The sequence below is a fragment of the Mesocricetus auratus genome, unplaced genomic scaffold (genome assembly GCF_017639785.1).
Source record: "Mesocricetus auratus isolate SY011 unplaced genomic scaffold, BCM_Maur_2.0 Super-Scaffold_4256, whole genome shotgun sequence".
Lineage (NCBI taxonomy): Eukaryota > Metazoa > Chordata > Mammalia > Rodentia > Cricetidae > Mesocricetus > Mesocricetus auratus.
Window position 1 is genome coordinate 88,843,349 of NW_024429182.1, and position 13,591 is coordinate 88,856,939.

At 37.6% G+C, this 13,591-nt stretch overlaps 1 protein-coding gene across 4 annotated transcripts in view; it reads left to right on the top strand.

The window, feature by feature from the left end:
* Sbf2 (SET binding factor 2) overlaps positions 1–13,591 on the top strand; it is a 360,275-nt gene that overhangs the window by 300,855 nt on the left and 45,829 nt on the right. For 2 of the 4 annotated variants that reach the window (XM_040756376.1, XM_040756381.1), the window contains exons 26-29: positions 4,453–4,651; positions 7,453–7,649; positions 9,891–10,031; positions 10,913–11,008. In XM_040756376.1, the coding sequence (XP_040612310.1) occupies positions 4,453–4,651; positions 7,453–7,649; positions 9,891–10,031; positions 10,913–11,008 (633 nt within the window). The remainder of the gene's footprint in view (positions 1–4,452; positions 4,652–7,452; positions 7,650–9,890; positions 10,032–10,912; positions 11,009–13,591) is intronic. The other 2 variants (XM_040756385.1, XM_040756391.1) reach the window with 1 other exon arrangement.

A 13,591-nucleotide genomic window follows, 5' to 3' on the forward strand; every position in this document is an offset into this window, starting at 1 on the left:
TTTATGAATGCCCATACTTAGCTTGGCTTGTTACTAGCCATCTTTTCTTATCTTAAATTATTCTATCTATCTTTTTCTTCTGGGCTCTTATCTTTCTCTGTATCTATAATCTTAATTTCACTCTTACTCCATGGTTTGCTGTGTAGCTGGGTGGCCGGTCCCTGATGTCCTCCTCTCCATGTGCTGTCTTGCTTATAATTTTTAATCTATTTCTTCCTTTGTATGACTGTCCATACCCATTTTCTTTTTTTCTTAAACCTATGTACATTGTAAAACACACTGGAACCTGTTTACAGGTTTTTTTCCATCTGAACCTCCTTTACTTTGTATCTCTAGTCTTTTTTGACAGCATGAGCAAACTTTAAACTGCTAAGCTACACCTGGATCCTCTGCTTGGCTCTCAGCTGGCTCTACACACTTCTAGGTTTGTGAGAGCCAAGCCTAAAGCTTGAGGCCCATTTGTAGGTTCATGACCAGAAACTGCATTCAACCTTCCTAGATGTAGTAAGCTGGTACCTGCACTGCCACGAGCAGTTTTTATACTTAGTTTGCCAGGCACTTTTTTTTTGTTTTGTTTTGTTGTTGTTTTGGTTTTTTGTTTGTTTGTTTGTTTTGGTTTTTTTGTTTTGTTTTACTTAGTTGCCTTTTCTACTTAGTACAGCTGGTTGAATAGCAGCACCTATAAAGAAGCAATGGCCTATTTCTTTCTTTCTTTTCTTTTTTCATTCTTTCTCAGGTCCTATATGGAAATTTGAGAGCCCCACATTGGTATGCCAAAATGTAGTTGTTTTTTACCTTTTTACTCTTTTGGGGGGCCCACCATACAGCCCCCAAATTGATCACACACAGAGTCTTAGTCTTTCTTATAAACACCCTTCCTTAGCTTGACTTGTTTCTTTCTATTTATTTTTTTTATTGAGCTATATATGCATTTTCCCCATCTTCCCTTCCATCCTCCTCCCTGCCCGCCCTCAATTTACTCAGGAGATCTTGTCTTTTTCTTCTTCTTAGACGCATGCATGTATGTCTTTCTTAGGGTCCTCTTTGTTACCTAGATTCTTTGGGTTTGTGGCCTGTAGGCTGGTTATCCTTTGCTTTATGTCTGGTATCCACTTAGGAGTGAATACACATTATATTTGTTTTTCTGGTTTTGGGTTACCTCACTTATGATGACTTTTTCTAGTTCTGTCCATTTGCCTGCACATTTCAAGATTCCATTGTTTTTTTACTGCTGAGTAGTACTCGATTATGTAAATGAACCACATTTTCCTTATCCATTCTTCAGTTGAGGGGCATCTAGGTTGTTTCCATGTTCTGGCTACTACGTAATAATGCTGCTATGAACATAGTTGAGCAAGTGTCCTTGTGTGAAAGTGTATCCTTTGGGTATATGCCAAAAAGTGATATTGCTGGGTCTTGAGGTAGATTGATTCCCGGTTTTCTGAGAAACCGCCATATTGATTTCCAAAATGGCTGTACAAGTTTGCACTCCCACCAGCAATGGAAAAACATTCCCCTTACTCCAAATCCTCTTCAGCATAAACTGTCATTGGTGTTTTGTTTTGTTTGTTTGGTTTGGTTTGGTTTGGTTTTTCGAGACAGTCATTGGTGTTTGTTTTTTTTTTTTTATCTTGGCCATTCTGACAGGTGTAAGATGGTATCTCCGAGCTGTTTTGATTTGCATTTCCCTGATTACTAAGAATGCTGAGTATTTCCTTAAATGTCTCTCAGCCATTTGAGATTCCTCTGTTGAGAGTTCTCTGTTTAGATCTGTACCCCATTTTTTTTATTGGATTATTTGGTGTTTTGGTGACTAGCTTCTTGAGTTCTTTGTATATTTTGGATATCAGCCCTCTGTTAGATATGGGGTTGGTAAAGATCTTTTCCCGTTTTGTAGATTGCTGTTTTGTCTTATTGGCCATGTTCCTTGTTTATAGAAGCTTCTCAGTTTCAGGAGGTCCCATTTATTAGTTGTTGCTCTCATTGTCTGTGCTACTGGTTTATATTTAAGAAATGGCCTCCTGTGACTTGGTTTGTTTCTTGCCAGCTTTTCTTAAATTATCTCAGCTACCTTTTGCCTCTGGGCATTTTCCTTTTTTAACTTCTGTATATCTTACTTTCACTCTTACTCTGTGGCTGGCTGGGTATCTGGTCACCGACATCCTCCTCTCCTTGATCTATCTTGCTCCTTCCTTCCTCCTTTTCTAGTTTCTTCTTCTCTTCCCAGATTTCTCCTCAATTCTCTCTGCATGTCTGCCAGCCCCAACTGTCATTTCTTCTGCCTCTCTATTGGCCATTCAGATAGACCATTAGGTGTTTTAAACAGGCAAAGAATCATAGCTTCACCAAGTTAAATGCAACGTAAAAGAATGCAACACATCTTTGCATCATTAAAACAAATGTTCTACAGCATAAACAAATGTAACACACCTTAAAGTAATATTCCACAGTACACTTGCTAAAATAAACACTTTTTGGAACTCTGGCCTACTCACAGTCATATACAAAACATTGTTATTCATAACCATTGACTCTTCTAATTGAATTATTTCATGTAACAAAAACTAAAAAACAGCAGTCTATAACAGGACATGATAGAACATGTATAGTTGCAGCTACTCAGAAGCCAAAGCAGGAGGGTCACTTCAGCTCATAAATTCAAGACCAGCTTGGGAACTATAGTGAGACCCTTACTCTAAAACTCAAACAATAAAAGTCATTACATAATTACTCTACCAAAAGACCAGGTTATGTAATGTTCTTTCGTCCTCTAAAGTTAAAAGGACATGAAACTGGCATCTAAGTGTGTTACTGTGAAATTCTCAAGCAGAAACACAAAGTCTGATTCTTTAGGGATAATTGTTGTTGGTTTTCATAATGCTGTTTTGTTTTGTCTTGCTTTAGACATATAGATCCACTATGCCCAGACTAGCTTCACACACAGGATATTCTTCCTGCCTCCACTTCCTAAGTAGTAGGGTTGCAGGTATGTGCCACGTGGCACCATAACTAGCTCTTTTACTTTGTTTGGGGTTTTGGTTTTTGTCTACTCTTGGAGAGAGCTATATCTTTTGTTTTGTTGAGACATGTTCTCTATATGTATCCTGATTATCCTGGAACTCACTATGTAGACCAGACTGGCCTCAAATTCCCAGTGATCTGCCTGCCTTGAATGCTTTAAAGACATGTGCCACCATACATTGTCCAAGGGAAAGTCATATCTTTTCCTTGACTGTTGAGTACATTTCTGAGGCCTTTGAAAGTTTAACTTTTCTCATATTAAAAACAAATAGAAAATGAGGACAGTTTTTTAAATGAATTTTTGGTTGTGACATTCAGTACCAATTAGAAATGCCCTTTAAAAAAATATTCTCCAGAATACTTGGTTATTGAGTAAATTCTTTCACATTTAAATCAGAGGAATGTGAACCTGTGATTATAAAGAGTGACAGTTTTTCATATACATTACATCCTCTAATGAAAGGATTTCCAGGAACCAAGTGAACTATTCATAGTTTTCCCTCTACTATGCTTTTAATATAGAAATTTCAACATTTTGAAAATTAATACAAAACATTGGATGATGAATTTATGTAGTGATCTTATTAAAGATAAATTTTACTAACAGATTATCCTCTGTTTTAGAGTTCTCCATACAAATTACTATACTTTAGTATCAATGGACACGCCTGGCTCAAACAGAAAAGTGTGGCTTATGAATTTAAAATCATGTTATTTTTAGCTGTTTTGCTCTTGTTTCATTTCTCTTAGAGATGAGGTCTTCCTGAATGTCCTGAAACATACTGTGTAGACCAGTCTGGCCTCAAATTCCTCTGCCTCCTTAGTACTGAGATTAAAGGTGTGTGCCACCACACCAGGTGAATTTTCTATTTCCTTGTTTATTGAGACAGGGTTTTATGTAGCCAAGGCTGGCTTTGAACTTCTAGTATTCCTGCCTTTACTTCCCAAATGCTGGGTTGTTAGGATGCACCTACCATGCCTTACTTAGTTTTTAGAAGTTATTTAAGTGGTATTACTTCCCTGATTTTTTAATAGTTGTTATTCTTAATATATTTCCTGACTTCCATTACTGTTTTCATCTATATTGAGCTATAATCCCTTGTAGAAATTATATGATTTAATTTATTATACATAAAATCCTGGTAACCCTAACATAAAAGCCTTCTCCAAAAGGCGGTTTTGAACCAGGCATGGCATTGCATGCCTTGAATCTTAGCCTTGGGGAGGCAGAAGCAGACAGATCTCTGTGAATTCCAGACAAGCCTTGTATACATATCAAGTTCCAGGTCACCCCAAGTTACATAATGAGACCCTGTCTCCAAAAAGATGAATTAGTAGTAGTCTTTGTTGTTGTTGTTGTTGTTGTTGCTGTTGATTTAAGTTCTTAACTTTGAACTAATCATTTTGACGAAACCTGTTTCTGCCTGTCAGTTTCAGATGATAGTGAACTCCCAACAAATACAACCCTGAAGGCCTCAGAGAAATCCACAATGGAACAGTTGGTGGAAAAAGCATGTTTCAGAGATTATCAGCGCTTAGGTTTGGGAACCATAAGTGGCACCTCCTCCCGTTCAAAACCGGAGTATTTCCGAATCACTGCCTCCAATAGGTTGTATTCACTATGCAGGAGGTAAGTGTCACTCAGCTCCAGAAAGAGATCTTTCTTCATTTCCCATTTGAATCTTCCAAGTATTCCAGCAACAAGATTCCAGAGATGTATAGAGATATGTTTTATGCAATATGAGATGGCATCCCATTGATATTCTCAGAACAAGTAGATTACTGAAAAGTACCTCTGCTATAGCAGAAAGTGACAGTGCTTGTTCCCTCTGTGCAGTTTCTTTATCTCTTTTTCTGTAGTTTGTCTGTTTTCCAGCATGTGTGTGAAGATAACCTAAAGTAAGAATAACATCTGCAAGAGAAGCATGTCTGCTGGAGGCCTGAGCTCTACAGACATTCTCCAGAACCAGAGAATAAAGACTGACAGTTTGCAAATCATATGGTCTATTATTTCAGGGGCCTAGCTCTGCCACCAAAGCAGTCATAGACTAAGAAGTGAATAGGTGTGGCAGGCTTTGACCACAGGCTGTGATTTGCTGACCCAGATATAGATAGGGCTCTCCTATATTGTCTACTTACAGTGTTTTCCTAAGATATGACTTAAAAAATATAAATGAACACATCTTCTTTTCTGTGTTCTTGCCGCCTATTGGTGTTTTCCAAAAGTATTAAATTCTACTTTATGCTTTACTATATATAAAAATATATTCTCTAAAACTCTATTCCACCCTACCCAAATTTAATACTTTGATTACACAATAGGTGATAACAGGAAATTTTAATAAACATTCCATAAGACAGCGGTTATTTTGGTCGGAAAAAATTAAGCACACAAAGTCATCTATTCAATAAATGAACAAATGCTTGAGAAGACTGATCCCAAAAGAAGAAAGTGTCCCATAAATATATGAAAAATGTTAATCATCCTTAATCCTTAGAAGAATGCAGTAGCAGCAAATGATGGTGAGGATTTTAGAGAGGGAACCCTTTTATCCTGCTGGTGAGAATATAAAATGGTGTGATCACTATGGAAATTAGATTGGAGTTTCCTCAAAATACTAAATAAAATTTCCATATGATCTAGCTGTACCACTGATGGCTGTAAACTTGAGTGAATCTAAGTCAGTCCACCACAGACACATCTGCTTGTCCATGTTTATTGCAGCACTGTTCACAATAGCCAAAATATGGAGCTAACCTAGATGCCCATCACAGATGAATAAAGAGAATGTGGTAGTTATACACCATGGAATTTTATTCAGCTATAAAATGTGAAATATATCATTTGTAGGAAAGTGGATGGCACTGTTTGGTGAGCATCATTTTAAGCAAAATAAACTAGACCTGTAAATATAAATACCACACTTTTCCTAATATGTAGAATCTACATTTCTTTATATATGTATAATATATGTGTATATATATATCAGGAAAGTGAAAGTATTAGTGAGGGGAGAGGAGTCTTAAAGAGGGAGGTAAGCAGGCAACAGGTAATAAAGGAAGATAGAATACCACATTTTCTCTTAGGAAGTGTGTGTGTGTGACCTGAGAACAATGAACAAGAATCGTGAGGGAGTATAGGAGAAGAATTGGGGTGATATATATACAACCTTATTAGTGTACTTAACTCCATAGACCTGTATTCGTGAAGTGAATAATAACATTGTAAAGGGAAGCCTTCCCGCCAGCCTGGTTCCAGAGCCGCATCAGTCCCAAATAAACACACAGGAGGCTGTATTAATTATGAAGCTGTTGGCCTTGCTTATTTCTTACTGGCTAGCTCTGACTTAAGTATTTAACCCGTCTAAGTATTTCTCTTACTGGAGAAAGGGGTCCGGACTTCTGACCCTTATAGTAGCTACATCTTGACTTCCTGTATTTCTCCTTCCCAGAGTCCTCCTGGATTCCTAGTCCCACCTATCTTGATTCCCTATTGGCCAACAGTACTTTATTGACATATACACAGGACTTCCCCCATCATAACATGGTAAATTTTACCATAATAATAAAAAATCACCAAAAAGATGCTAGATTAGTGTCAAGGAGTTAAAATAAGTGTGATTATTCAAATAAATCACATTGCTCTCTTCTTTCACTTACAAATTACGTACTCATACACTTTACTTCCCCAGCATCCTATCCTGAACTTTGAGAGCCAGTCTTTAAAAATGAATACATAAACATGTAGATATGTTGTATGAAATTCTCTGATAGTTAGTTTTAAGTTTTTTAATTAAAAAAATTATCATAACACAGACTTGGTGGCACACACCTTTAATCCCAACCCTTAGGAGGCAAAGGCAGATTGGTTTCTGTGAATTCAAAGCCAGCTTGGTCTCCATCAAATTCCAGGCCAGCTAGGGTTACATAGTAAGTCCTTGACTATAAATAAACATTATCGTTATGTAGTGTTAATGAGACAAGTTCAACTTGTTCTGAGATTTGAACTTTCTGTTGTCATTCCAAAAATCGTTTCTTTTTGATTCTTAACCCTTTCACTTCTCAGGTAGTCTACAGTTGGCTTTGTTTCCTGTTGTCATTGTTGTGAGTTGTTAACAGTTTGACTTTTTCTCATAACACAGACCTTTAATCCTAGTGCTCAGGAAAGCAGAAGCAGATGGATCTCTGTGAGTTCAAGGTGATCTTGGTCTACAGAGCAAGTTCCAGACCAAACAGGGCTATGTGATAAGACCCTGTTTCAAAAAATTTGAGTTTAAATGAACTTCCATATTTTATGATACATCTCCACCAATGTGTTTCTACATGTTCAAAACTCACAGTGACATGCTATTTATATTTTATATTATATTGCTTCCAATGTTTCTTACCCTTCTCCTAATCACTCTCTTTCTCCCCTCTGCATTCCTGAAGCTACCCTGGCCTTTTAGTTATACCTCAAGCTGTACAAGACAGTAGTTTACCAAGAGTAGCCCGCTGCTATCGACACAATCGCCTACCCGTTGTATGTTGGAAGAACTCAAGAAGTGGTACTCTGCTCCTCCGATCTGGGGGATTCCATGGGAAGGGAGTTGTTGGTCTTTTCAAATCACAGAACTCCCCTCAAGCCGGTAAGCATCTCTGTACAACACAGCTCTCACTGAAGAGTATTCCTAACCCCCCACCAGGCACAGTGTCTAGGCCTGTGGACTCAGCTCCCTGGGAGACTGAGGCAGGGTCACTTGATCCCTTTAATCCCTGAAGGTTGAGGGCATCCTGAATGCCATAGTGAAACTGAAGAGACAGCATCTTCTCAAAGGTAAAGGGAGTAAAACCTGGGTCCAACTACCTCTCACCACACCCTTTCCCTGTGCCAAAAGCAGAATATGCAGAGTTGGACTTAAGCGAAGACAGCTGCGGGCATGTGAGATTTCATGTTGAATTTAACATCTTACCTATTTCTTAGTCTTTGGTTCTAGGCTGTTTTCATTCTGGCAAACCAGAATACCCATTGTTAAAAACTAGATTATACCAATCATTGCTCTTTTTCTCTGAAAAGTATCCAGATAAATTTAACAACTGCAGAGGTAAATAGGGATTTTGTCCTGTGTGGCATATGATTATACACAAATGGTAACAGTAAACTCAACTAGAATGCAGCTTTTGGCAGTCTCAGACCAAGAATTTTTTAGGAAACTAGGGAAATAGAAAGTGATATTGTCCCTTGTCCCAGGGATATTTGGGAGCACCATGACCATCGTAGTAATGTCTTGAGCTATAGTTTGCTGACTTTTTTCATAATTTCTAGTTAAACTTTGGGCCACTACAGTATTAGATATGATTTGGGGAATAATATTCTTCTTTAAAACCCAAAATCTTTGGTCAAGAAGGTAGAAAAGCCATGTGGTTTTTGAGATCTCTGTTTTTATCTACTTCCCTCCTGAAAGTTGGCCAGTATGCCACCTCATAATTTGCTTTATTGAGGGCATCATGCACAGTACTGTATTGTGCCTGGCTTGGAGTTTCAGCAGTGTTTAAAAAAAGGAAGTTGATTTTACCACTTTCTGTTTTGGAAAGTTCTCCCAAGCCAATGTGTGTATATTAGAGCATAAGCAAATATAACTGCAGAGAGTCTATGAGTTCTGGAACACCGGCAAGTATACAATGGGGAAGTTATTCCTGTGTTCTGATTTATCTGATAGGAATCTTATTTTTTTATTCCAGTATGTTTCTGAATAAATACATTTGCTTATTCTGTTTTGATGTTTTTCAAGTTGGGACGTGCCTTCTAATTGATGTAATCAGAAAGAATAGTCATAGTTGAAGACTTATGACTTCATATGAACCTTATATCTGATGATATCTTCGAGCAGATAAAAATAACGCAGATTATTTTGTTTAAGGTATAAGAAGATGTATGATTTTGTTGTCCTTTTAGGACACCTCTTCTGGATGCTTGTGCCTGCCAAGTATGTAGTACCCACCTGTACTCCCAGGTTTGGGAAAGGTGGAGGCAGGAGGAGCAGTATTTCAGGTCAGCCTCAGCAACTTAATGACTTTGAGGCTAGTCTGTACTACATGAGCCTTTATCAAAAACTAAATATAGGACCGGGCGGTGGTGGCGCACGCCTTTAATCCCAGCACTCGGGAGGCAAAGGCAGGCGGATCTCTGTGAGTTCGAGGCCGGGCTGGACCGATAGCCTCCGAAACAATACAGAGAAACCCTGTCTCGTAAAAACAAAAACAAAAAAAAAAAAAAACTAAATATACAGTCATAAATAAAGGATCTGAACTCATTTCAGTGATTCAGTTTTGCTTCACACAAACTAGACTCATTCCTGCCAACTATTTGCTTTACAGTTGTTTGTATTTATGCCTGACTTCTGCCCCTTAGAAGGAGCAGGGCATGTGACAAAAGTGGCTCCTATATTCCTCCTGTCTTCCTCTACTCTTCCAGCAACAGAGTCCCAATGTCCATGTCACCTGTTAAACCTGTTAAGACATTCTCACCTCTGCCTATTCTGGAATGCCAAAGAAACCCACTCTATCCTATCTGTACCCACACAGTAGTATGGATAAGATATTAGGAGACCATCAAGGAAATGTTATTTGTGCATCTTCATTTTGATCCTATCAATACATCTGTGTTTAGAAGGAGAGTCCTGTGCTAGCTTTCCAGACTTGGGCCTTTTATGGGAGAATCATGAGCAGTTGAGAAGTAGATGTGTTGAAACCAGCATCAAGCTACATAATTGATCAGGCTTTAAATCTAACTGGTTTCTATATTTGGGTGTGGTAGCATAAAGTTATATAAAGAAAGTATAAGCAAATATAGTTAAACTTATCTTACTTATGTTTCTTTTGTGTTATAGTTTCTACCTCCTCTTTAGAATCTTCCAGTAGCATAGAGCAAGAAAAGTACTTGCAAGCTTTATTGACTGCAGTAACTGTCCATCAGAAACTCAGAGGCAACAATACCCTGACTGTTAAACCAGCACTTTCTCTGTCCCCAGGTAAGAGCTGATGATACTCTCTTGACAACTACTCTGAAAAGGCAATGTCTGTTTCTGAAGTCAGTCTCTTTAGATACATAGTTTTAGTTATTTCAACATGACTCCTGAAAATTTTTACCCTGAAAGGCCATAACTTTAGCTTCTTTTATTTAGAAGTCAAAGTACCACTGTTTATGTCTAGTAATTAGTAACTATGTGTAGATATTCAATTATTTTCTTCTAAAAATAGTAATAAAATAGAAGGTATAAAACATAAAGTAACCCCTAAAGTACCAGAATCTACTTTACATAAACCTTAAAATATTATTATGAAATTGAAAATCTGATTATTAAATGTATATTGATTAAAAATTATCACATAAATTTGAAATTCCCAAAATTGCTTTAGCCTTTGTAGTAGTTTGTTTTCTGTAGATTTGGACGAAGCCATTAAGACTTGTACTAATATTCTGTTTCAGTTATCATGTGATGGAACCCCAAAGGGTTCATGTAGAGGTAACCCTGATATGTTAGACAGGAGCATGTGACTTGAGAAGTTGGTCTCTTTGGCTTTATCAGCTATCTGAATTACCTCAACATAAGCAGAAAGTGGCTTTTCTTGCAAAGTAACACCATGCATGCCTTGCTTCATTTATCATTGGATTCTCTGATTGCTCTTGCCAAACCTAACTCTATAATCTTTCAAATATGTGTTATCTCTGGTAAAATAATAACACTGCTGTGTTGTCTCTAATAAAGCTTTTGGGGATTTAAAAAGTACAATGTTTGGCAGCAATTAGACTTGCTACACATGAAGATAACTTTTTGTCATTTGAGTAATGTTAACCTGAACACTATGGTTTTGTTCTTCTTCTTTTTTTTTTTTTTTTGGCTGACTTTAGGGACTGAAAGGAGGACTTCAAGAGTGTCCACTGTGCATAAGCAGGTAGTGCCAGGACATTTGGATGTAAACCCATCCAATAGCTTTGCTCGAGGAGGTTAGTAATTTTATAACTGAGCACTGATACTAGTTTAACAGAGGAGAACATTCTTCAAGATAGTAGATGTTTTAAAAATCAACTAATCATGTTTTTTAGTTGTTCTTAATTACCCTTCTCCAATGAATGATGAAATTTATTCTAGTAGGATGACATAGGTGTTATGCCTTATAAAACGATGAGTATAATTATTAATGGTGTCTTACATATTGATGAATTAGAGAGAATGAGGAGATAAGATAATTATGTTTAAATGGTGGCAACCCACCACAATTTCACAGGGTAAAAAGACTACCTACAAAATTAGAAGAGATACCAAACTGAGCTGTGTCTCCAGAACCTTTAATTTCACTAGTCTTAGAGAGTAAGCTAAAATGATAACTAAATTTCTCTTCTTCGCTCTCACTACACATAGCAACTGTAATGAGGAGATAGAATAGAGTGAAGTAGTCACTTCACTCTGGTCTCTGCAAGTCACTGTGAGATTCTTGTACTCTGCAAACAAAATTCTAAACCAGGCGTCTTGACTGCAAAGTTCTGCTGCTCCACAGTGGAGTTATAATCATAGTTTTTTCCTCTTGCTCCTATACAAGGATGACGCTCCTTGAAAACAAGCCACCCACATGATCTGGTTCTGCATGGACATTGTCAGTTATGGAAAATTCCTTTCTTCCCAGAAAATAGTACTTTGCATGTACAACCAACTCTTTGTTAAGAAGGTCTTTCTCATAATTCTAAAACTCTAGTACCAGATAATTTTTACATGCTGACCCCTTGCTCAAGTGGCATACACCTGTAATCCTAGCACTCAGAAAACTGAGACAGAAGGATAATAAGTTTGAGGCCAGGCTGAGTATCAGGAGTTAGAAACTAAATCAAATTTTCACACTTCAGATCTTCAGCTTTTAAAGTTGTTTTCATGTTTCCTGTCTATTTTAATTATCTTTGAGTTTCCCCAGATTATTTTGTTGTAATCCACTCACTATCCTCCACATAGTGTGGATTCTACAGAATCACATCCAGCACTTCAGGTGTTTAGACAACTTTAGATTACCTTGTGGGGAAAGCCCCATCCTGAAGCAAGCCCATGCAAGAATAATGCCATTTGAAGTCTTGCCCCGTTTGGCATGTGCTGTTGTTCTTAACATACTCACCTGGAGAATTGCTTTTGGTCATAAGTATGCTATTGGTTGTACCTATAAAATTTCATCCTTCTGGGTATTTTCTAAATATAGACTATTAATTGTGTTAGAATTTGGATATTAGTTCTGTCCACTAGTATATTAACAGTTTTTACAGACCCTTTTCATCTATAAAGTCAATTACTGTTCTCATGTTTGAAAACAAAAAGAACAAATCATCAGTAAAACAAAAACAGAGTCATGTAAGCTCTGAAGAAGGAAAGTGATCCTTACGAGCTATGTTCTTATTAAAATCCACTTAGTCCTTTTTCTAAACCTATGCCATTCTTTTGAATCCAGAACTATTTATCTGCATCACCAGGTATTTTATGGTTATTTTGACATACCTTATAAGATTCAGTGATTTCTCCTAAGAACTATAAATTGTCTATAATTACTCCATTGCAGAATTTGGTTCAAAGTCAACATATATGCTCTGTTTTTCAAACTTCAGCTTTTTCCCTCTTGAAAACCATACACATGTCCTGGTAGTCTTCGAGTGCCTCATCAAAACTGTCTGAGATTACACTTTTTCCTAAGAGCTTCCAGCTTTCTGGAGCCATGTTTCCAGTTAATTTGTTAGGCCTGAGACTGGTGTTTCATTTCCTGGAGCTGCTGTAGTACCACAAATGATGGCTTAAACAACTTTAGGCCCATAGTTTTAGAGCACCCAGAAGCCCAGAATCAAAGTAAGCATCCTGGGGCCTTTAAGGAAGAATGTATGATGACTGCCTTCTAGGGGCTAGAAGTTGTCTAGAAATCTGTGGCATTCGTTTGCATGTAGAGGCATTACTCAGATTCTGTTTTCATCTTTATGTGGCATTCTCTATGTCTGTGTTGGTTAGGGGTTTGATTGCTGTGAAAAGACACCATGACATGACAACTCTTTTATAAAGGAAAACATTTAATTGGGGGGACTTACAATTTCAGAAGTTTAGTCCAGTATCTTCATGGCAGGTCATGGCAGTGTTCAGACAGACATGATGCTGGTGAAGAAGCTGAGGCAACAAGAACCAACTGTGTGCCACACTGGGCGTGGCTTGAGCATATGAGACCTCAAACTGTACCCCCACAATGTCACATTTCCTCCAACAAGACCACACCTACTCCAACAAGCCACACCTCCTAATAATACCACTCCCTATAGAGTCCATTTTTTTTCAAACCACCACAGTGCTTTTCTCCAAGTTTTTTTTTCTTTTTATAAGGACCCAGTCATACTGTAGTAGAGGCCTAGTCTATTCCAGTATAGCCTTATATTAGCTAATTGCATCTGTACCACACTGTTTCCAATTACAGTCACTTCTGAGGTACCAGGGTCAGGATTCTAATACTTGAATTTGGACAGATACAAAGCACTCATAACAAGTCATATGTAGTAGTTGGTTTTTTTTCCTGGATT